Source organism: Dendronephthya gigantea, unplaced genomic scaffold (assembly GCF_004324835.1).
Source record: "Dendronephthya gigantea isolate DGI-Jeju-01 unplaced genomic scaffold, DenGig_1.0 000013F, whole genome shotgun sequence".
In the NCBI taxonomy this organism is placed as follows: Eukaryota; Metazoa; Cnidaria; class Anthozoa; order Malacalcyonacea; family Nephtheidae; genus Dendronephthya; species Dendronephthya gigantea.
Window position 1 is genome coordinate 1,424,920 of NW_021163023.1, and position 23,328 is coordinate 1,448,247.

Below are 23,328 nucleotides of genomic sequence, written 5' to 3' on the forward strand. Positions count from 1 at the left end.
GAAGACGACCTGCTGAGAACGGATTTCCCCCGCATTGCAAAGGATAAACGAAACTAGTTCTCAGGCTTTTTGGAGTGAAAATCTGGCAATATTTGTCTTCAGAAGTTTGCTTTCACAAAAATGAACACATACAAAAAATATGCAGCTACTTCAGAGCCTCTGCAATAGACAACCCTCAAACAATCAAAATCCCAAACTATACATTCTTGCTTTGAAACAAAATGGCTCTCAGATATTCACATCAATTTTCTCTTTAATTTCCTTGTTATAGAAACGAGATAATGGTTACATCGCCATGGAGTCAAGATCCTAATCCAACGTTGAAAGCTTGATCCAAAAAAATGAAAATATTCTCGAAAGAACAAGGTAATGTCTAAATTTAAGACAAACGTTATTAATGTGGTAATCCCGTAATTTATGTCTATAGTCGCGTTTACACCACGTACTTTGACTTAGATGTGAACGTTGTTTATCCAGCCTGGACCAACCCTGAGCCTGCTCTTGGCCACAAAATTCAGGCCAACAGCAGAAGGTGGCCTGGGGCAAGATTTTGGTAATGTGAACAGGCTTTACCTAGTCCTGACAAATTTCGAACTTAATAGTATGATTTGTAGTGGATATATACTAGTATTACCACTCTTCGGCGTGTTTTGGGTCTTTTCCAAGTATTTTGTCAATTATGTTAGCTATCCGTATATCATCAACAAGGAAGACAGTATGAACGTGGCACACATTACCTAGACCTGATCCAGGCCAGGCCTCAAGTGTAAACGCGGCTTATGACATAGATGTCTGTGTTTATTTAGAATATTCAGGTAAATTTCGGACATGAAAACCATTCCTGCATGTATAACATATGCTATAAGCTGGTTTGTCTTGACTCTTAATGGTTCGGTATTACCGTCCTCTAGCTTGAGTGTAACAGCCCAAAGATTATAAAATATGAATCGTTCTAAGACACTAACTCAAAATACCACCACCAATATAGTAAGTGAAGTCCGGGTTTACCAGGAGAAGCGATTATAAAGCGGTGCTTTATTAACGTAACAACAACAAGGACGATTATGTAAACATGAAGTAGGTAACTATGTGAAGCGGATTAAACCGCTGGCATAGGGACTGGCGCACCTGTAGTTTGTACGTGAAGCTTGTCCTGTGAAAATGACTCAAGACGCGACCTGATCAGTTTACAGGTTGTTGATAGGCTAAGCGGTGCTGGGAAAATATTACGACCCGTCGTTCGGTGTGACATGGCTGTTGCGTTACCTGAGGGGGCAGTTGCCTGGGGGGCAGTTGTCTGGGGGTTACCTCTTTGGGAGGAGAGCCGCGGTGCCCCGCATGCTGGATTAGCGCTGTGAGAGATGATTTTGAATTTGAAACTTCTATGTGGTAAAAATCGACTCTTTTAAGTCTCATTCATAAGCTGTTCCATCGTACGCGTAAAGCGAACGTGTGGCTTCTTAATTTTTTTACTCATTTCATTTGCGCTTTGGTAAACCGCGATCTATCTTCTCCCGAATATTATCAATATTATCCTGTAACTAACCATAGATCGTTCCTTTGATGATTGAGATCAGAGTTGATTGAGATCAGGTACCCCCAGTTGCCTGGAAGGATACCTCTTTGAGAGGAGGGGGCGCACCTACGTGGTGCACTGTATTCTGTGTTTAGCGAGAAATTGTTTCGGATTACGAACTTTTAACCAACAGCTTTTTAAAGCACCATATCTTTTGCCTCGTGCTCCATGCAGATTTTCACACCCCCCGGCCTTCTCTACGCTACTGTAGATAATAGTTTTTTCTATGAAAACGGCTCTTTTTCTATGAATCGCATTTATTAATAAATCAAGACTGTACTATTTAGATTCTACCTGAACCAACAAAAAGGTCTTTATAACAAGGATATTCAGTTAAATGTAATATTTCTGTATATATATATTATTAATAAGTAATACCATGGTTTCTCGTGAAATTTGGATCTGAGTTTTTCAAAGACCTGAAAATTAATAGCACTGGTCCTTCGGACTCGTGCTATTTTGAGGGGTCTTTGAAAAACTCACTCGTGCATGTTATATCCAAACTGCACTCGAAACCATGCTATTACCTATACTAATTGGCACAGGATCGAGAATCACCTCGATAAAACAACCTTGCAAATTATTAAAACACCTTAAACAGCATTCAACGTGTTATCGATTTTTGACGAAAGGATTCGGAAAGTGTCGCGAAATACACGGCGACTTCCGAAGCTGTAAATGATGCTAGCAACCATCAAAGTTGCTACCGACCGTCTATGAAATACAAATCCACGGCGTTGCTTTATTGTCGCTTGATGCGACTGGTCTTGTCGCCTTGTGTCGAATTTTTGTCGCTCCAAATTTCCCCTTCAAGGACAAACTTGGGCTGTCCCTCCTCCCCCCTCTACTATACTATTGTGAATGTGATAATTACTTTAAAATTAGCTATGTTCTGTCATCCTTGTGTCGCTCCAAATTCTTCCTTCAAAGACAAAGTTGGGCTAAGAAGGATTCATCATTTCAAACAAACGTTGTGGTTGGTTGTCTAATTGTTCGCTGTGTTCGTTGTGGTGTTGCTAAATAAGGAATCCCTCAATGCTTCGTGAGCGTGAGGTCTATCATTAATCTTGTGATTAATCAGCCACGACACAAACCTACGAGCTCTGCGATTACCAAGTTTCTCCAAATTGACACGATTATCTTCTAAAATATTTTTCATTCGATCTAATGCAGATCCAAAAGGGTGTTCACCTTTGGTTAACACGTAAAAAGCAATCATACCCGCGACATAGATATCTGATTTTCTTTTGAAACGACCCTTTTCGTTTTTCTTAATGGCTTCAATTACTTCCGGTGGCATCCATCCGTGAGTGCCTTTAACATCTGTTTCAACTGTCGTTTCATCGTCATTTAGAACGCGGCTTATTCCAAAGTCTGCCAATTTCATGCGGCCTTCGATATCAACCAGGACGTTTGATGGTTTTAGATCTCTGTGCAATATTCCTTTACCATGAAGAAATTCTAGTCCGGATAGAATTTCCCTAATCATTCGTGGACCTTGCCTTTGTAGATGTTCAATACTGCATGCTTTAACAAGTTCCCTCAAGGTTTCTTCGCAAAGATCAACAATAAGATACATGAAGGTATCGTCACGGTGAAAATGTCGATATTTCACTATAAATGGAGAGTTTGTTTCAATGAGACTCATGATTTCCTTTTCGTTTTCAACTGTTTCATCCTCACTTTGTACCAAAATTCTCTTAACTGCAACTTCACTTCCATCCTTCATGAGACCAACATAGACACAAGAAAAACCACCAGCACCAATTTTGAATTGATCCTTTGCGACAAAAGCCTGCATCGGTGTTTCAGTCTATGGACGAAAAAGCACAAATTATCTTGTGTGAAAAGTTAAGAGCAAAAACGATTTGAGCATTGTAATCAGTGAAGGCAAAGAGTCGAATCTCAGTTACTAAGTCACTTTTTATACGAAGTTGTTACCATGACACCATGGAGCATCCAGAGATTGGGGGGCACCAGCTTCCAGGGCCACTTTTTGTTAATAAAAAGGGCAGCTAAAAATATTTATAGGGACGGTTTGATTGCTAAAGCTCCAAGGACACCATTAGTGTGGTGTACATTTGTGGTCTACAAAAAGATTTGGTCATGTGTAAGTAGTGGGCATACGTATGAAACAAAAAGGGCACCTTCGATTTTAAAATATTATTTTCAGCCGCATTAGCTTCTCCAAAAAGGCGTTTTTCATCATAAAAGGGGCACTTTTGATCCCTTGAAAAATTTTGGGGTTGCACGTGCCAACTCTGCCCTCCACTCCCGGGTTCCTACGCCCCTGCATATAGACATATTTCGAATTATCAAGTATAGCTTGTACGGCTCAGTTTTAAAATATCTCGTGTATGTTTGAAACATTACCTCTTCTAACTTGTTGCAATTCAGTGTTTTCAACATCTGAATCTTCTCACGATGATTTACGGATCTTTTGAGGATAGTTGTAATTTCATCATGACCACGTTGAATACTCCATTCAAGAAGACTCATTTGTCTCCCTTCAACAAGAAATGTTCCAGCTCTCCACACAGCGATGTTCTTTTCCAACAAAAGATTGATGAAAGCAACTGAATTTTTCTCAACAGCCATCTTCAGGATGTCATTGCCAAGAGTGCAAAGAGTTACGTCAGCACCCTTTTCAACTAAATACTTGACAATCTTTAATCTATTAAACCTAACAGCATCATGCAGCACTGTCCACCTGTTATTATCCTTGCCATTTACATCAGCGCCATGTTCAACAAGATATTTCACTATTTCTAGCCTACCTTTAGTAACAGCAGCTTGCAGCACTGTCCACTCGACGTTATTTTTTTCATTTACATCAGCACCGTGTTCAATGAGATATTTCACCATTTCTAGCGTACCTTTAGTAACAGCAAAGTGAAGCGCTGTCCACCCGTCAGTACTCTTGCCATTTACATCAGCGCCGTTTTCAACAAGATATTTCACTATTTCTACCGTACCTTTAGTAACAGCAAAGTAAAGCGCTGTCCACCCGTCAGTACCCTTGCCATTTACATCAGCGCCGTTTTCAACAAGATATTTCACTATTTTTCGCCTACCTTGAAAAAGAGCTTTGTTCAGCACTGTCCACCCGTTATCATTCTTCCTATTTACATCAGCGCCATGTTTAACAAGATATTTCACCATTTCTAGTCTACCTTTAGTAACAGCAAAGTGAAGCGCTGTCCATCCCTCAGTACTCTTGCCATTTACATCAGCGCCATGTTCAACAAGATATTTCACTATTTCTAGTGTACCTTTAATAACAGCACAGCGAAGCGCTGTCCATCCGTTAATACCCTTGCCATTTACATCAGCGTGATGTTCAACAAGATATTTCACCATTTCTGCCGAACCTTTAGTAACAGCATAGTGAAGCACTGTCTTCCCGTCAGTACCCTTGCCATTTACATCAGCGCCTTGTTCAACAAGATATTTCACCATTTCTGCCGTACCTTTAGTAACAGCATAGTGAAGCACTGTCTCCCCGTCAGTACCCTTGCCATTTACATCAGCGCCTTGTTCAACAAGATATTTAACCATTTCTAGCGAACCTACAGTAACAGCATCGTTCAGCACTGTCCTCCCATTTCTATCCTTGTCATTTACATCAGCGCCACATTGTTCAACAAAATATTTAACAATTTCTGTTTCACCAACATCGACAGCATGATGTAAAGCAGTTTTGCCTGACTTATCTTTACAACGTAAGTCAGCACCGCAATATTTGACCAAAAACTTCACAATCGCTAATGATGAAGACTGCATTGGACTCTGAGAAGCTATTTCATCGTCTCGAAGATGTTTTGGACGATATTCGTGGACACTTGTACTTCCACTTGCTTCTTATCAATTTCCATTTTAAACGTTTACGTTTAAGCCCTGGCAGTGGTGAAGTTTAGTGAGTATGGTTGGGAATAGTTGTGGTTCGACTTTAGAAGAGAAAGAGAAATTTGACTCAGAGTTTAAAACAATTATACTCTTTATGGATCCAAATGGTTGACAACTAGTTATCTAATCATCGTGTGTTAATGTTGTAAAATGTTTTATCCGTGCTCGGCCTTTGTATTCGTAGCCTGAGCACTAATAAAATTGGATTCGAGACTTTGAGTACCAATTTTAGCAGTGCTTCCATTTGCAAGGAAATTTCCCTGCAAAAAAAATTTCTATTTTAGAAAATTGTGGAAGCACTGAAATTTATTTTTAGCCGTGGCGTGCCAATAAACGGCTTATATCGTCATTTATTATTGCTTGCAATACTGGTACCTTACTTTAACAAAATACTTCTACTTCAAATAAAAAATAGGTTTCTGAGGTTAACATGAACACTGCTTGATTCACTGATATAATAATATTCGTGTAGTGTGGTAATCACACGGGAATGTGACACACAAACCTTGCACAAATATATGCTACTCGTCTCGATCATATGATTTCTAGTCGCTTCTGAGTTCTGCAGTGCTGAAGCAAATTACTGAGATAATAATCTACTTACCCGCCTTCAGTGGTTTATTTCGTACATCATAATAAAGATTGTCGATACAGCATCGAAAATGAAACAAATATATTGGATAAAAATCTTGGCAAAGCTATTAAATCTTCGAGCAAAATCAAGTGTCGCCAGTGGTATTTCACAATTAACCAGTCAGCTCCAATTTCAGATTCGCAGCCGGAAGCTTCTCAGTTACAGATTAAACCTTGAACCAGAAACATTGCGCATCTGTTTGATTGGCTATAACTCCACAAAGACTTCATCTACGGCAGCATCATGTTGCCAGAGACGGCAATCACATTTTACCGATTATACATTCTGTATTGCCCCTTCTGCGAAAACAACCCGAAGAAAATATACAATATGAATTGTTTTAGGAAACTGACTTTTCTATGAAAAGGGCTAAAGTTGTTAGTCAACAGATGTGGAAAAATGCCAAATATGATAAACGCGTACGAGTGTGGCAGCGTTCATTGTGTCTCTATAACGTCGCGCCTGATGCGACTAGTTCTCTCGCACTTGTGTCGAACGCTTGTCGCTTCAAATTCCCATACACAATCCCCATACGCTTCAAACACACCATAAACAAACAAACAAACAAAGAATACAGATCTGTCGCAAGTATTTTAACTAGTAGATACATAGAGGGTGAACACCTTTCAGAGACTTAGGGGCTGTTTACATGAGCCCGGTTACCCGAGATTCAACGAAGCGTGAGAGGACTTTGAGGTATTGAAATAAGTCTTTACGACACCAAACAAGCACATGCTATTGTTGTGGTGATTATACGACTGCCAGGATCATGTTATCTGCTCATTTCAATACCTCAAAATCATCTCACGCTTCGTTGAATCTCGGGTGACGTTACGACAAATGGCTAGATAGCTTAGTTTCATGATCTAAGTACAGATTGTAATATTTGTATGAAAATACACGTCTCTTCGTCAAAGTTAACATTTTTTCCACGAGTGAGAAGAAAGTTTCCGATGTGGAAAGGGGGGTTCGTTGCCTTCAGAAAATCCCACACATACACAGTCACAAATTAACACACAAAAAATAAACTGATTATTAATCACATTCACAGTACAATCTCGAACCTCGTTCACGCCGCACGGTAACACAATCTCAACACTTCTCCATCACACTAATCCGTTTTGTCGTAATCTTCAATTGCATGATAATGAAATATGCATTAACTAATGTCCCAAATTAATTAGCTCAGATTACTTAGTAACTAACAACAATTATAATTATGCCGCCACAGTTCCAACACCGAAGCGAGGAAAAAAGTTCGTCAAACCGCGCAGACGGTTGTGAATTTCTAGCTGTTAATAGTCTTTTTATATTTAATAACGTATGAAAATTCAGGAATTATGGAATATCATTATTTATTCACGAGGACGTTTACAACCGTCGAATGTTCCTGTTGAAACGAAAGAAATCAACGTGATTGTGTTATTATTTCGCCAATCCATACGATAAATGCCGATGAACTCTTCAACAACAGAAACGAAACCTGGTTTTATATCGAGGGATATGAAATGGCAAAGTCCACAAAGTCTTTTTATTTACGTCCAGATTATACCAGAACGGTATACAGGTGGGAATGGTGGTTGTGAAGGTGAGATTGGTGGTGGGTGTGCAGGTGGTCCTAACCTCCCACATCTTCGGCGTGTCTTTATCAGGATAAAAAAAGAGCTCCTCAATGCTTCGTCAGCATAAGGTCTATCATTAATCTTGTGACTAATCAGCGACAATATCAATCAATCAATCAATCAAAAACTTTATTTAAGCACGGTAAAATCTACAGTATAAAAAGTGGGCTATAATTATATACATTCATTAGATATTTAGGGACAAAATTACTAAATACAACACAATACAATACAATTTAAAATACAGATATATAAACTGATTTACAAGATTGCCGTGCGAGAGTCTGTTTTATAGGGAAAAAATGTTGTCAATCTCCCTTTTAAATTGGTTAAGAGAGCATAATGCTCGTACATTTTGAGGTAACTCATTCCACAACACCGCGCCACTATAACTAAAACTTCGTTTAGCATAATTTGTTCGCGGTTTTGGTACAAATAAAGCATTTTCAGAGTTTCTCAAATTGTATCCTGTGCTGTAGAATTCAAATAAATTACGGAGATAATTCGGTGTTAAATCGTTAAGAATTTTGAACATTATTACAGCCTTGTGTTTTTTCCGGCGTGTCGAAAGATTGTCCCAACCTAGTTTAGTGAAAAGGTCGCTGGAACTTGCATCGTATCCAGATTTGGTAATTACCCTCGCTGCTCTATTTTGCAGTTTTTGCAATTTATCATTTAACGTGATATTTAAACCATCCCAAACTGACTACAATAATCAAAATACGGTTGAATCAAAGCTCCGTAAATTTTGAGGGCAGTGCTTGTATCTATGAACTGGCGTATCCTTTTAAGAGCACCAATTGCCGACGCAACCTTTTTGGAAATGCCTTCAACGTGTCGCGCCCATACTAGGTGCTCATCAATTTGTAATCCTAATGATTTCGTATCTTTAACTCTCTTGATTATCTTCCCGTCAATTTCAATGTTTATTTGTTCATTATTGTGTATCATTAACCGTTGACGAGATCCAATTATCATAAATTCCGTTTTAGCGACATTTAGACTCAGTTTGTTAGCTATGAGCCATTGATTAAGATTTTTCAATTCAGAGTTAATTATTGATTCAAGCTCTGTTACAGATTTTGCCGCAATACTTATATTAGTATCATCAGCAAACATTCTCGGAGAGGCTCTTTCCAGACAATTAGGCAAATCGTTAATGTAAATTAAAAACAATAGTGGCCCCAAGTTGCTACCTTGAGGCACACCACAACTTATTTTAACAGCCTCAGATAATTCACCATTTACGCAACATCTTTGGCCACGGTTGCTTAGATATGATTCAAAGAGTTTGATGCCGCTTTGGTCAACACCATATATTCTTACTTCCGTAAGAGAATGGTGTGATCAATGGTATCAAATGCTTTTTTGAGGTCGATAAAGACCACTCCATTGAGTAGCCATTATCTATGTTGATTGACCATTTGTCCGTTGCTTCTAATAAGGCAGTTAATGTACTGTGCAATGATCGAAAACCGGATTGAATTTTGGATATCAAATTATTAGCATTTAAATACTCATATAGCTGATCAAAAATCAGTTTTTCAAAAATCTTAGCAACACATGAAATTACGGATATTGGTCGATAGTTGTCCATATCATCTTTTCTACCTTTCTTAAAAATCGGCGTAACTCTTGCTAACTTCCATTCCGTTGGGAATATGCCAGTAGTTATAATCTTATCAAATATTAGAGTTAATGATGGGGCAACGATTTCAGCTGCAAGTTTTAAAAGTTTGCAGGGTATTTTATCCAGACCTGATGCTTTCTTTTCGTTAATCGTTCTTAATTTACTACAAACTGTATTTATTGTGGGGTGTCAATGAAATGTGGTTTCAGTTGGCTCAATATAAACCTCCGGTTCCACAGCAGATGGTGGTATATCAGATGCTAAATTCTCACCTACTTTTGCAAAGTGAGAATTAAACATTTCGGCTATGTCCTTAGGCGCATTTATTGTTTCTTCGCCAATTGTAATATTAGATATGGTCTTATGACTAGAATTATTACGAGAGCTTAATTCATTAATAAGTTTCCAAGTTGACTTTGGATTGTTCTGGTTGGTCTCAAGGTTATCAGTAAAATATTGACTTTTCACTTTTTTAATTTCATTATTCGTAGAGTTCCTTAATGATTTATATTGTTGCCAAATCAATGTGTCTCCAGTCATTTTTGCTTTCTTTTTCAAAAAATCTCTCTGGCGCATTTTTTGTTTTAATTGATTAGTTATCCAAGGGGATTTCTTTTTCCCAATTCTTTTTAATCTGAGTGGAGCATGTTTATCAATGCAATTAAGTAACATCCCTTTCCATCTTACCCACATTTCATTAGGTTCATTGCACAAATTTAATTCTAACCATTGCTGTTGTTTTAAATCTCCTATAAAGTTTCCTCTATGAAAATTTTTCATACTCCTTATTTCAACTAATCGCGCTTCCGCTTTCTTATAATGAACCTTATGTGTCATATAAACTAAAACATGATCACTTATGGAAAGATCAATTATACCTGATTTATGATCTTTGTTGGGGCATTTGTAACGCAAAGATCAATTAGCGTTGAGGAATATGGTGTAGTTCTAGTGGGTTCTTTAATTAGTTGTGTGAGGCCAAAAATTTCAAATATATCATTTAATTTATTAGCATTGGCTGATGTTGCTCCCGGCATAAGGTCCACATTTATGTCACCTAATAGAAAGTAGTCATGATTCGTCAAATCTACCTTCTGTATTATTTTCTCAAAATAATCAAAGTAATACGTTGGCAGATCTGGAGGTCGATACCAAGTGCTAATTAAAAGAGATTTAGACCGAGGCTTAGTTATTTCAACTGTTAAATATTCTAAATCGTCAGAGCTTAAATCATCGCAAATTTTGTAATTAAGGTTGCATCTTACATAGAAACAAACACCACCCCCATGTCTCCCATTTGTTCTCCTATCTTTCCTTACTATTTCATAGCCGGGTATATGGACTTCGTTATCTCCAATTAAAGAATCAAGCTTTGTTTCGTTAATTGAGATAACATCAATATCAGATTCTTTCATAAATATTCGAAATTCATCAATATGCGCAAAAAGGCTATTAATATTTAGTGAGGCCATAACTAGACCTTTGCCAAATGGTTTATAATTAATATTAGTACACTTACGATTTACACTCGGTAGCACGATTCAGACTCCCGCACAGCAGATTGGTCGTCCACACTACCTATTATTGACGTGTTCGCCAGATCATTGTTATTTGTGGCATAAGTACTCTTTTCCGCGTTATATAACGATTTGTCTAACGATGAATTCTTTTCCTTGGCGTCTGTGGTATGATCATCCTCAGAAGCTCCCCCAGATGATGAAGTTCCTTCGGAAAATCCTCAACAGTTGGATGTGAAAGTCGCCGAAGAAATTTGATAAAATGGACAGCCAGGAGCGCTGATCCCTTTGTATTAAGGTGTAACTTAGAGCCATTGAGGCAGGATTCGTCTATGTTCTTATTTGCGATGAATGTATATCCTTTTTTCTTGCATAGATTGTATAGTAATTTATTGGTTTCATGAATCTTTGTTGCTACGTCAATATCTCCTCTCGATATTAGGCCAGATATTGCGATTCTGGCATCTTTAAACTTGTTTTGTACTGTGGAGCTTAGATGCTTAATATTGTCGCAGCATTCTTTACTCGAGTTCTGTATTAAGTTATTCGTTCCAGCGTGTATGATAACATCTGTGGGAGAGGAATGCACATGAGCTTTTTGGAATTCATTTGCTATTTCCTCAGCTCTTTTCCCAGGGTATATTAACTTTCGAACTGAGCTTTTTGATATCTTGTGAGGATTAATATCCTTGATCATTGAATCTCCAATTAGTAGGATGTTTCGCTTGGATTTTGTGCCTTTATGAGTTGTGTTAGTGTTCTCATTCCGATGACCAGTTTCCAAGGTTTTGTCTAAAGATACTTTGCTCACAGAATCATTGGCATCGTCTTCTTGATCACTGATGCTGAGGACTTCGTACCGATTCTTTGACTCAAAAACGCTTTCAGATGTATCTTTACTAGAGCTCTTTACTTTGGTATAATCCCGTTTCTGTGTTTTGCTTCCATCATTGAGGTCTTCTTGTAGGGATCTTGCAGCTGCTCTTAAACTATCGTTCTCAGTTTCCAGTTCTTTAATTCTCTCCCTCTCCGCCGGTAGAACTTTTTCACGTTGGACCAGCTTCAGTGAGGTCATCAGACTCGATTTCTCTTCCTGGAGGTCCAGTACTTTAGCTCTAGCTTCGGACAGAGATTGGAACAAGTTCCTATTTTTCTCTTTTAGCTCGTTATTTTCCCGGTTAAGTTGCAGTTTTTCCTTCCTTAACTCGTTAACAACGTCCTCTAAGACCAGGATAGCATATGCTTTGTTCTCTTTAGTTTCTTTAATTGTTGAAATTTCATCAGCAAGAGCCTCTAGTTTTTGAGTAACACTCTGGGTATATTTCTCTAGCTTAGATTCAATTTCGTAAACTTCTTTTGGGTTTTTGTTGAAGTTTGTACTATTTAAATTACTTGTGTAGTTTTGATCATTTAGCTGTATCTTATCAGTGTTCAGGTTACAGTCTCGTGAGTTTGTATGCAAATTACTGTCTGTTGACTCCGAGATGAAATGCAAATTCCCGATCTTTGAGCTTTGATGTTTTGCAATGGCTTCGCCGCCTGTTTGTGATTCGAGTAATTCGCAATCGCTTTGCACAGTCTCTCTCGTTTCGGTCAAGGGTTCACCGTCCGCTTTGTGTTCAGATGCTGCCTTATTAGTTAGATATATGTCTTTGACTAGGTCTTTGATTTTCAGAGAAGCTTCGCCTTCGAATGATAATACTGACGATTTCTTCGAGTATTTTATTGTTATTTCATCGCTGCTAAAGAGCTTAGTTGATCCACCAGGTGATGTCCAGTTGCCTCCTAAACCCAAGCGCAGCTCGGTAAAAGCTTTCAGATCTTCGAAGGAGCCATTCCATTTGATTTTTGATCCCTCGACTACGAGTTGATTGTTGATAGTAGGTTGAGTCGAAGATTCGCTTTGATTTATACACGCCATGGTGTAGGCAAATTAAAACCGTAATATGTACTAAGCCAATTGTAGTTAGAAATTTTTACAGCAGCAATTACTTGGCGAATTCACAATATTTTCAGCGGAGCCCAAAGTACACGTCTACACACGACCACGAGGTAGCATCCAAAACCATCCAATACAAACTTACGAGCTTCGGGGTCACAAAGTTTCTCCAAATTGACAGGATTATCCTCTAAATTATTTTTCATTCGTTCTAACGAAGAACCAAAAGGGTGTTCACCTTTGGTTAAGATGAAGAAAGCAATCATACCCGCGACATGGACATCTGATTTCTTTTTGAAACGACCTTTTTCATCTTTGTCTATTACTTCAATTACTTCCGGTGGCATCCATCCTGAAGTACCTTTAGCACCAGTTTCAACTGTCGTTTCATCTTCATTTAGAACGCGGCTTATTCCAAAGTCTGCCAATTTCATGCGACCTTCGATATCAACCAGGACATTTGATGGTTTTAGATCTCTGTGCAATATTCCTTTTCCATGAAGAAATTCTAGCCCGGATAGAATTTCCCTAATCATTTGTGGACCATGGTCTTGTAGATGTTCAATACTGCATGCATGAACAAGTTTTCTCAGGGTTTCTTCGCAAAGATCAACAATAAGATACATGAAGGTATCGTCACGGTGAAAATGTCGATAGTTCACTATAAATGGAGAGTTTTTTGTTTCAATGAGATTCATGATTTCCTTTTCGTTTTCGACTGTTTTATCCTCACTTTGTACAAAAATTTTCTTAATAGCAACTTCCCTTCCATCCTTCATGAGACCAACATAGACGCAAGAAAAACCACCAGCACCAATTTTGAATTGATCCTTTGCGGCAAAAGCCTGCATCGGTGCTTCAGTCTATGGGCGAAAAAAGTGTGAAAAGTTATGAGCAAAAACGAATAGAGCATTGTAATCAGTGAAGGCAAATAGTAAAATCTCAGTTACTAAGGTGTTTTTCATACGAAGTTGTTACCATGGACACCCTATTCCGAGACAGCTTCACAGAATGGTCGCCATGTTGTCTTTTACATGATATTTTAGCTGATAGACGGGGGCGTAGGAAGCATCCAGAGATTGGGGGGCACCAGCTTCCAGGGGCACTTTTGGTTAATAAAAAGGGCAGCTAAAAATATGTATAGGGGCGGTTTGATTGCAAGGACACCACTGCTGTGGTTTATATTTATGCTCTACAAAAAGATTTGGGCACGTGTGAGTGGGTATACCTAGGAAACAATAAGGACACTTTCGATTTTAAAATCTTATTTTCGGCCGCTTTAGCTTCTCCAAAAAGGCATTTTTCTACCCTATTTGTTCCTTGAAAAATTTTGGGGTGGCGCCGCAGAGAGACATATTTCGAATTATCAAGTAAGTTTGAAACATTACCTCCTTTAACTGGTTGCAATTCATTGTTTTCAACAACTGAATCTTCTCACGATGTTTTACGGACCTTTTGAGGATAGTTGTAATTTCATCATGACCAAGATGAATACTCCATTCAAGAAGACTCATTTGCTTTCCTTCAACAATTAATGTTCCAGCTCTCCACACAGCGATGTTCTTTTCCAACACAAGATTGAATAAAGCAACTGAATTCTTGACAACAGCCATCTCCATTATGTCAATGCCAAGAGTGTGAGTGTGAAGAGTCACGTCAGCACCCTTTTCAACTAAATACTTGACAATTTCTAATCTATTAAGCCTAACAGCATCATGCAGCACTGTCCACCCGTTAGTACCCTTGCCATTTACATCAGCGCCATGTTCAACAAGATATTTCACAATTTTTAGCGTACCTTTAATAACAGCATAATGCAGCACTGTCCATCCCTTATTATCCTTGCCATTTACATCAGAGCCGTTTTCAACAAGATATTTTACCATTTCTAGTGTACCTTCAGTAACAGCAGACTGTAGCACTGTCCACCCGTAAATAGCCTTGCCATTTACATCAGAGCCGTTTTCAACAAGATGTTTTACCATTTCTAGTGTACCTTCAGTAACAGCAGAGTGTAGCACTGTCCATCCGTATGTATTCTTGCCATTTACATCAGCGCCATGCTCAACAAAATATTTAACAATTTCTAGCGTACGTGTAGTAATAGCATTTTGCAGCACAGTCCACCCGTTATTATTCTTCACATTTACATCAGCGCCATGTTCAACAAGATATTTCATTATTTCAAGCGAACCTTCAGTAACAGCATCGTCCAGCGCAGTCCACCCTCTTTTATCCTTGTCATTTACATCAGCGCCACATTGTTCAACAAAATATTTGACAATGTCTATTTCACCAACATCAACAGCATGATGTAAAGCAGTTTTGCCCGACTCATCTTTACAACTTAAGTCAGCACCACAATATTGAACCAAAAACTTCACAATTGCTAATGATGGAGACTGCATTGGACTCTGAGAAGTTATTTCATCGTCTCGAAGATGTTTTGGACCATATTCACAGACACTTGTACTTCCACTTTCTTTTTGCTCTTTATCGATTTCTGTTATAAACGTTAAGAATGTAAAAATGAGACAATTTTATTTCGAGGGGCATTGCGCCCTTGAGAATTTATTTTTTCTATTGCTTCTAAAGTGAAAAACAAGCCCAGTTGGTATCGTTGGGATGTCATGGTTTCCACGAAATTTTACTCAAAATTTAAGACCATTTCACTAAAAAAAATGCCATACACAGCAAAATTTGATCTAGTTTTCATAAGCTCTCAGCTTTAAAATGAGAATGTTTTTAACGATCTGACGCGAACTTGGTGACAAATATTTATTATATATTTCAGGCTCGTACCCAGGGCGAACTTTAAATAGGCACACTACAGGCTTTAACATAGATCAGTGGTTAAGCTGAGCAAGCGCACGGGGAAGCACCACTGGAATGAAAAATAAAAAGTGAAATAGAATTAAAGACAGCTGAGAATTGGAAATGAATTGTATTGCGCGTTGCTTGACGTCTAATTCTTCTTATGCCCGAGTGATGTCTTTGGAAAGCGATGTTTAACAGTATGCAACATTGACTTATGAATCAACATCTTATTTAAATCTTCTAACGACGGTTCTGTACAAATGCACTAGAAGACGACAAAATTCTCTACCCACGATTGTTCGTATTTCACCATTTTTAATCATTTTATAAGATAAAAAAACCGAGCAAACGCGTTCAACGACTTAGAACGAAATCAAAGTGTCAGACACAAAACGAATAGATTTTCGTCCCTGACTACAGGTCTGACTTTTCAGTTTTCACCTTCATTTCTAGCAAGGTCTGGGTCTTTAAGGACCGTTTTTCTTTGCACGTCAAAAACGGTCAGACGAGTTCTTTTGTATTTTACACAAGCCCGCTATTACTTGTGCTTTAAGAACCCCAGCATTAAATGAAATATATTGCTATTCATAATTCCCTGCAATGCTGAAACTTTAAAGCTCGTTTCACACGATCCAATCTCGTCGGATCCAATTCACTTCTGATGGATGTTTTATGGTTTGTTGACTTGCAATGTATATATGGGCAGGGAATCAACTAAAACCAATGTATTGCTTTATCAATAACATACTACATTCCACACATCACAAGTGAATTGGTTTGACCAAAATGAAATCGTGTGAAACTTTACCTCAACAAAATACCCCCATTTGAGGTAACCCCTCTGAGGTTGACATGAAAACTTCTTAACTCACTGATGTAGAATTCTTGTAGTTAGTTTGGCAATTTAATAATGTGACACACAATGCATTGCACAAATATGCGACTCAACCATAACATGATTTTTAGTCGCTTCTGATTTCTGCAGTGCTGAAGCAAATTACTGTGATTATAATCTACTTACCCACCTTCAATCAGTTCAGTGGTTTATATTCTACATCATAAAGAGCGTCGTCGATACAGCTTCGAGATTGAAACGAATAATTTAGATCAAAATTTTGTCATCTTCGTTTTCGGCGAATCAAACCTAATCTTAGATCAAAATCAGGTGTTGTCGACAGTGGTCTTTGTTATCAAACAACCTCATGCTGTGATGTTGAAAATAACCTGCCGAGAACGGATTTCCCCCGCATTGCAAACGATAAACGAAACTAGTTCTCAGCCTTTTTGGAGTGGAAATCAGGCAATATTTATTTTCAGAAGTTTGCTTTCACAAAAATGAACACATATAAAAATATGCAGCTACTTCAGATCGAGCCTCTACAATAAACGACCCTCAAACAAACAAAATCCCAAACAATACATTCCTGCTTTGAAACAAAATCGCTCTCAGATTATATCAATTTTCTCTTTAATTTCGTTGTTATAGAAACGAGATAATGGTTACATCGTCATGAAGTCAAGACCCTGATCCAACGTTGAAAGCCTGATCAAAAAAGTTCAAAATATTCTCGAAAAAACAAGGTAATGTCTAAATTTAAGACAAACGTTATTAATGTGGTAATCCTATAATTTATGTCTATAGCCGCGTTTACACTACGTGCTTTGACCTAGATGTGAACGTTGTTTATCCGGCCTGGACCAGCCCTGGACCTGCTCTTGGCCACAAAATCCAAGCCAACAGCAGAAGGTGGCCTGGACCTGACCTGGGGGAAAATTTTGGTAATGTGAACAGGCTTTACCTAGTCCTGACAAATTTTGAACTTAATAGTATGATTTGTATAGGATACATACTACTAGTATTACCACTCTTCGGCGTGTTTTGGGTCTTTTCCAAGTATTTTGTCAATTATGTTGGCTATCCGATATCATCAACAAGGAAGACAGTGTGAACGTGGCACATATTACCTGGATCTGATCCAGGCCAGGCCTGAAGTGTAAACGCGGCTTATGACATAGATGTCTGTGTTTATTTAGAATATTCAGGGAAATTTCGGACATGAGAACCATTCCTGCATGTATAATATATGTTATAAGCTGGTTTGTCCTGACTCTTAATGGTTCGGTATTACCGTCCTCTAGCTTGAGTGTAACAGCCCAAAGATTATAAAATATGAATTGTTCTAAGAAACTAACTCAGAATACCACCGCCAATATAGTAAGTGAAGTCCGGGTTTACCAGGAGAAGCGATTATAAAGCAGTGCTTTATTAACGTAACAACAACAAGGACGATTATGTAAACATGAAGTAGGTAACTATGTGAAGCGGATTAAACCGCTGGCATAGGGACTGGCGCACCTGTAGTTTGTACGTGAAGTTTGTCCTGTGAAAATGACTCAAGACGCGACTTGATTAGTTTACAGGTCGTTGATAGGCTAAGCGGTGCTGGGAAAATATTACGACCCGTCGTTCGGTGTGACATGGCTGTGGCGTTACCTGAGGGGGCAACTGCCCCTGACGGGTTACCTCTTTGGGAGGAGAGCCTGGAGAGGTGACATTAACGCGGTGTCCCGCATGCTGGATTAGCGCTGAGAAAGATGATTTTGAATTTGAAGCTTCTATGTGGTAAATATCGACTCTTTTAAGTCTCATTCATAAACTGTTCCATCGTGCGCGTAAAGCGAACGTGTGGCTTCTTAATTTTTTTATTCATTTCATTTGCGCTCTGAACCATGAGAAAACGAGCCAAGGCTTCTTCTTTGCCCGTGTCCCAGGGTGATTACCGCCCCTTCTGCCTTCCCTACGCTGTTGGTGGTTTGTATATGGATATATAGTTTGTCCTGCGAAAGACGAGTTCGGGCGGCCTCAGAACCTGCGTTGCTCTAACGTGTCATACATAGTGCAACTAGTTGTGTCGAACTTTTGTAAGGCTAGAGACTATTCAGAGACTTATGATTATGAAGGCTTTTTATATTGGCCCCGAGTTTTAATTATCTTAATATACAGATTACAATATTAAAAAGTCATAAATCTAGTAATTGTGTCTAAGAGACTTTATACGTGTATCTCATTGCTATCCAGTTTATAAGAACTAACTATAGGTCTACGCCAGGAACCGAGTTGTAAAAGTTGTAAAAATAACTTGATTCACCGTAGAGATTGATAATCCGCGTGGACAAACTTGGGCTTGAAAGGATCCATCAATTCATACAAACTTCGCAGATAATTTATCTTGGCGTACGATCCGACGTTTACCAACGATCTGTAACAATCCCATTGGATTAGCGTCCTATGAAGAAAGAATCTCTCAATGCTTCGTGAGCGTAAGGTCTATCATCAATCTTGTGATTAATCAGATACGACACAAACCTACGAGCTTCGTGGTCACGAAGTTTCTCCAAATTGACAGGGTTTCCCTCCAAAATATTTTGCATCCAATTTATCTTTGATCCAAAAGGATGTTCACCTTTAGTTAAGATGAAGAAAGCAATCATACCCGCGACCTGGACATCTGATTTTCTTTTGAAAGGACCTTTTTCCTCTTTGTCTATTGCTTCGATTACTTCAGGTGGCATCCATCCAGGAGTACCTTTAGCAAATGTTTCAACTGTCGTTTCATCGTCATCTAGAACGCGGCTTATTCCAAAGTCTGCCAATTTCATGCGACCTTCGATATCAACGAGAACGTTTGATGGTTTTAGATCTCTGTGCAATAGTCCTTTACCATGGAGAAATTCAAGTCCTGATAGAATCTCCCAAATCATTCGTGGACCTTGCTCTTGTAGATGTTCAATACTGCATGCATGAACAAGTTCCCTCAAGTTTTCTTCGCAAAGATCAACAATAAGATACATGAAGTTATCGTCACGGTGAAAATGTCGATAGTTCACTATGAATGGAGAGTTTGTTTCAATGAGACTCATGATTTCCTTTTCGTTTTCGACTGTTTTATCCTCACTTTGTACCAAAATTCGCTTAACAGCAACTTCACTTCCACCCTTCATGAGACCAACATAGACACAAGAAAAACCACCATCGCCAATTTTGAATTGATTCTTTGCCACAAAAGCCTGCATCAGTGTTTCAACCTTTGGGCAGAAAATTATAATTAAAAAAACAATAGATTTTCTGTTGGGAGAAGAAAGAAGCAAGAAAAAGCATTCGAGTGTTTAAATAAATGAAGGCAATAAATCTGTAACAGCTTTTACACATCACACGAGCCTGGTTAAACAGGGACGAATCCAAATGCGCGTTGTCGTGCTACCACGTCGTGGATCGTCGTCGTGGAACTTCCATTAATCTTGGTTACTGCCTAAGCTCAATGAAACAACTTCATATATGTTTAAAAAATACTTACCTCTGCTAACTGGTTGCAATTCCTTGTTTTCAACATCTGAATCTTCTCACGATGATTTACGGACCTTTTGAGGATAATTGTAATCTCATCATGACCAAGGTGAATACTCCATTCAAGAAGACTCATTTGCCTTCCTTCCACAAGAAATGTTCCAGCTCTCCACACAGCGATGTTCTTTTCCAACAGAAGATTGACCAAAGCAACTGAATTTTTCACAACTGCCCTCTTCAGGATATTTTACCATTTCTAGCGTACTTTCAGCAACAGCATAATGCAGCACCGTCCGTCTGTAAATATCCTCTCCATTTACATCAGCACCATGTTCAACAAGACATTTTACCATTTCTAGCGTACCTTCAGTAACAGCATAATTCAGCACTGTCTGTCCGTAAATATACTTACCATTTACATTAGCGCCATGTTCAACAAGATATTTTACCATTTCCAGCGTACCTTCAGTAACAGCATAGTGCAGCACTGTCCACCCTACTTTATCCTTGTCATTTACATCAGCGCCATGTTCAACAAGATACTTCATCATTTCTAGCCTACCGTTAGTAACAGCATAGTTCAGCGCCGTCCTCCCTACTTTATCCTTGTCATTTACATTAGCGCCATGTTCAACAAGATACTTCATCATTTCTACCCTACCTTCAGTAACAGCATCGTTCAGCGCTGTCCACCCTACTTTATCCTTGTCATTTACATCAGCGCCACATTGTTCAACAAAATATTTGACAAGGTCTGTTTCACCAACATCAACAGCATGATGTAAAGCAGTTTTGCCCGACTCATCTTTACAGCTTAAGTCAACACCACAATATTTAACCAAAAACTTCACAATTGCTAATGATGGAGACTGCATTGGACTCTGAGAAGTTATTTCATCGTCTCGAAGATGTTTCGAACCATATTCGCAGACACTTGTACTTCCACTTGCTTCTTATCAATTTCTATTATAAACGTTGATGTAAAAATGAAACAATTTAACTCTAGGGGGCTCTTTGAGCCGTTAAGACATTATTTTTTTCATTGCTTCCAAAGTGAACAACAAGCCCAATGATAAAACCTAGTTAATATTGTTGGAATTAGTTGTGGTTCAACTCCTGCGAAGACTTACTCAGAGTTTTATTTTAAGTTTAAGTCTTTAAGACAATTATTTTCCTTAGGGATCCAAGTATCACTAGTTTATTATCTTAAAGTGCAAATGTTGACTTCTTTTTAGTTAATCTGTTGACAGATGCCAGTAGTAAATAAAAGTTGTGAGTTGAGTCATTTTTAGGTACACCGACGTGTGTCCCTATGTAACTGTTGGTTATTTAAGGGTTAGAGACTGTTGTAAGGGTTTTGTTCACAAATAAACGCACGCGCTGACCATACATGATTTTCCTTGATTTTCAATGATCTATCGCCAGGCAACATGAAACCACGTGATTGATTTTGACCAATCACGTGAGTAGATTTATACTTTACAGTTCTATCGCAGCGCACTGGGAATATTATTAGGCAATTATGTATATACTGTAAAGTTACCAAAATTGCGGATTTTTGGACGTTTTCAATTATAATGCTTTCGTTTTTTATTGAACTGGAGTAAAAATGAAGCTCACAAAAGCAAAGTCGTCGCTAATGCTTAATTTAGGCGGTGAATGTATACTCATATATTCATTTTGTGTTCGACTAAGTAATTTCTTTGGGAAGCGATTATTTATATGGTATGTGAACATCAATACGTAAATATACACATCAAATAAGCCTTGTACATATTCTCTCCAACTTTGTTCATATTTTCACATTTTGGGCATTAATATTGCTTTTGTAAAAAGTGCAAACGAATCCCTTGATTGCCATAAATTGCTTCAGTTATATTTATCGCTGTTGCAAGACGAAATATTTAAATAATTTACCCCCTCACAATTTTGGCGTCTAATTTCGGCCACAAAGCTGACTATTCTAAGTTAATTCTTGGTGAAATTTAGTTCTTTAAGGTTAACATGAACACTTCTTCAATCGCTGATATTAAATTGGTGTAGTTTGGCAATGAATCAGGCCTGCGTTGAAATTAAATTATCAACATACGTCATGACACAATGCCACGAATATGTCAAACACGCAGGATTATTTATTAACTTGATCGGTTTATTCCCTACATTCTTAAGAGCGACAATTCAACACCAAAACTAGAGGAAATACTTTGAATAAAGATCTTTGTAACCTTCGTTTTGAATAAACCTAAACGCCATTCAAAATCAAGTATCGTCAGTGGTATTTGTTGGGAACTAAACCACCACATGCTGTGACTCGAAATAACGAAATAACTGAATATTTATCGTTCTCCCAAACTCCCACGCGTGTTTCTATAACCCTATAGAAAGACGGAAAATGTTTTTTATTTTTTAATTTTGAGGCGCTTTTCAAGCACCTTAAACACAATTTCCATTCTTAAGTGTTTTTATGAAGTGCTCTTAAAAATGATTTTTAATTCAAGCACTTTTCAAGAGGTTTAAGAACCTGCACGAACCCTGGAGCAATTTTATTTACAAGACATTTAAAAGTACAAAGTTTGGGCCATTTACAGTGTTATTTCTTATTCAGGATCTGCGAGAGCAAAGGAAGGTATTAACGCTGAAATTCTTGAAAATGTGGAATGAAAATATACAAGAATTCGCTGATGTCTTGCAATGGATTGGCTCATATAAAGGTAAAGTAGCTCAGCCTCTTATCCAGGCTTTTTAGACACAGAGGATGGTGTTGAGCCATTGGTATAAATCAGTGACTAAAAACGAAATGGCGGCGTGTGTGAACCGAACCACTTAGCTATATAATCATTGAGCTAGAAAAGAGTTATTATAGAGCTCAGTGGAGCTCTACCACTGCACTCTAATATATCTGGAGCGATAACTGTGATAAACGTTCACAATAAACGCAGGTGACGTTTCTTTCTAATGCCGGGTAATCAGACAACGTTTAGGGCGATTCTCTTCTTATCATAGCAAAGAAGGATGATAAATTGTGCAGCGATCCATATTTTTGCTCTAAATGTGTATATTATATACTATTCTAAACCAAAAACTACAATATCCGTTTTTGGTGTTATGATCAGGTGAAACTGATTTGAATGTGATTTGAATAGTAATCGTTGATAAAGGCGGGAACCGCGCATAAGAGAAAACTTTTAAAGACCAGGGCGAGTGTAAAGGAATGAGTTCGGCTTGATCAAAAATCTTCAACAAAACGATGTTTTCCATTCAATAACATTAATTTTAAAGCTTAAAGTATTTTTACAGGTTGTTGCTAGTGTTTTACATCGATTTAGGGGAAATACCTTAGAT

The 23,328-nt window shown here is 38.2% G+C and overlaps 3 protein-coding genes and 1 pseudogene across 3 annotated transcripts; all 4 read right to left on the reverse strand.

The window, feature by feature from the left end:
* Nucleotides 1–2,048: 2,048 nt before the first annotated feature.
* LOC114519399 (serine/threonine-protein kinase 24-like) lies at nucleotides 2,049–5,134 on the reverse strand. Its single transcript, XM_028539525.1, has 3 exons — nucleotides 5,047–5,134; nucleotides 3,950–4,332; nucleotides 2,049–3,389 (listed from the first exon to the last, which is right to left on the reverse strand). Exons 1-3 carry the CDS (start codon nucleotides 5,132–5,134, stop codon nucleotides 2,562–2,564), a joined length of 1,299 nt encoding a protein of 432 aa, XP_028395326.1. The 3' UTR covers nucleotides 2,049–2,561.
* Nucleotides 5,135–7,879: 2,745 nt separating this feature from the next.
* Nucleotides 7,880–9,044, reverse strand: LOC114519515 (annotated as a pseudogene).
* Nucleotides 9,045–11,021: 1,977 nt separating this feature from the next.
* On the reverse strand, nucleotides 11,022–14,443 carry LOC114519400 (serine/threonine-protein kinase MRCK beta-like). Its single transcript, XM_028539526.1, has 3 exons — nucleotides 14,213–14,443; nucleotides 12,970–13,687; nucleotides 11,022–12,745 (listed from the first exon to the last, which is right to left on the reverse strand). Exons 1-3 carry the CDS (start codon nucleotides 14,441–14,443, stop codon nucleotides 11,022–11,024), a joined length of 2,673 nt encoding a protein of 890 aa, XP_028395327.1.
* A 4,226-nt stretch (nucleotides 14,444–18,669) lies between these two features.
* LOC114519513 (serine/threonine-protein kinase 24-like) lies at nucleotides 18,670–20,223 on the reverse strand. The gene is made up of 2 exons (XM_028539657.1): nucleotides 19,997–20,223; nucleotides 18,670–19,727 (listed from the first exon to the last, which is right to left on the reverse strand). The coding sequence occupies exons 1-2, from the start codon at nucleotides 20,120–20,122 to the stop codon at nucleotides 18,921–18,923; spliced, it is 933 nt and encodes a 310-aa protein (XP_028395458.1). The 5' UTR covers nucleotides 20,123–20,223; the 3' UTR covers nucleotides 18,670–18,920.
* Between the last annotated feature and the right edge of the window lie 3,105 nt (nucleotides 20,224–23,328).

Excerpts from the sequence above, each read along its gene's own strand:
- LOC114519399 (XM_028539525.1), bottom strand. The coding sequence starts at position 5,134 with ATGGTTAAATATCTTGTTGAACAAGGCGCTGATGTAAATGGCAAGGGT. Across the intron at positions 4,333-5,046 it reads TCACTATGCTGTTACTAAAG|ATCTTGTTGAACATGGCGCT; the intron begins GTACGGCAGAAA and ends AAATAGTGAAAT. Across the intron at positions 3,390-3,949 it reads ATTGCAACAAGTTAGAAGAG|ACTGAAACACCGATGCAGGC; the intron begins GTAATGTTTCAA and ends TTTCGTCCATAG.
- LOC114519400 (XM_028539526.1), bottom strand. The coding sequence starts at position 14,443 with ATGGAGATGGCTGTTGTCAAGAATTCAGTTGCTTTATTCAATCTTGTG. Across the intron at positions 13,688-14,212 it reads ATTGCAACCAGTTAAAGGAG|ACTGAAGCACCGATGCAGGC; the intron begins GTAATGTTTCAA and ends TTTCGCCCATAG. Across the intron at positions 12,746-12,969 it reads ACTTTGTGACCCCGAAGCTC|TCGAGGGATCAAAAATCAAA; the intron begins GTAAGTTTGTAT and ends ATCAACTCGTAG.
- LOC114519513 (XM_028539657.1), bottom strand. The coding sequence starts at position 20,122 with ATGAGTCTTCTTGAATGGAGTATTCACCTTGGTCATGATGAGATTACA. Across the intron at positions 19,728-19,996 it reads ATTGCAACCAGTTAGCAGAG|GTTGAAACACTGATGCAGGC; the intron begins GTAAGTATTTTT and ends TTCTGCCCAAAG.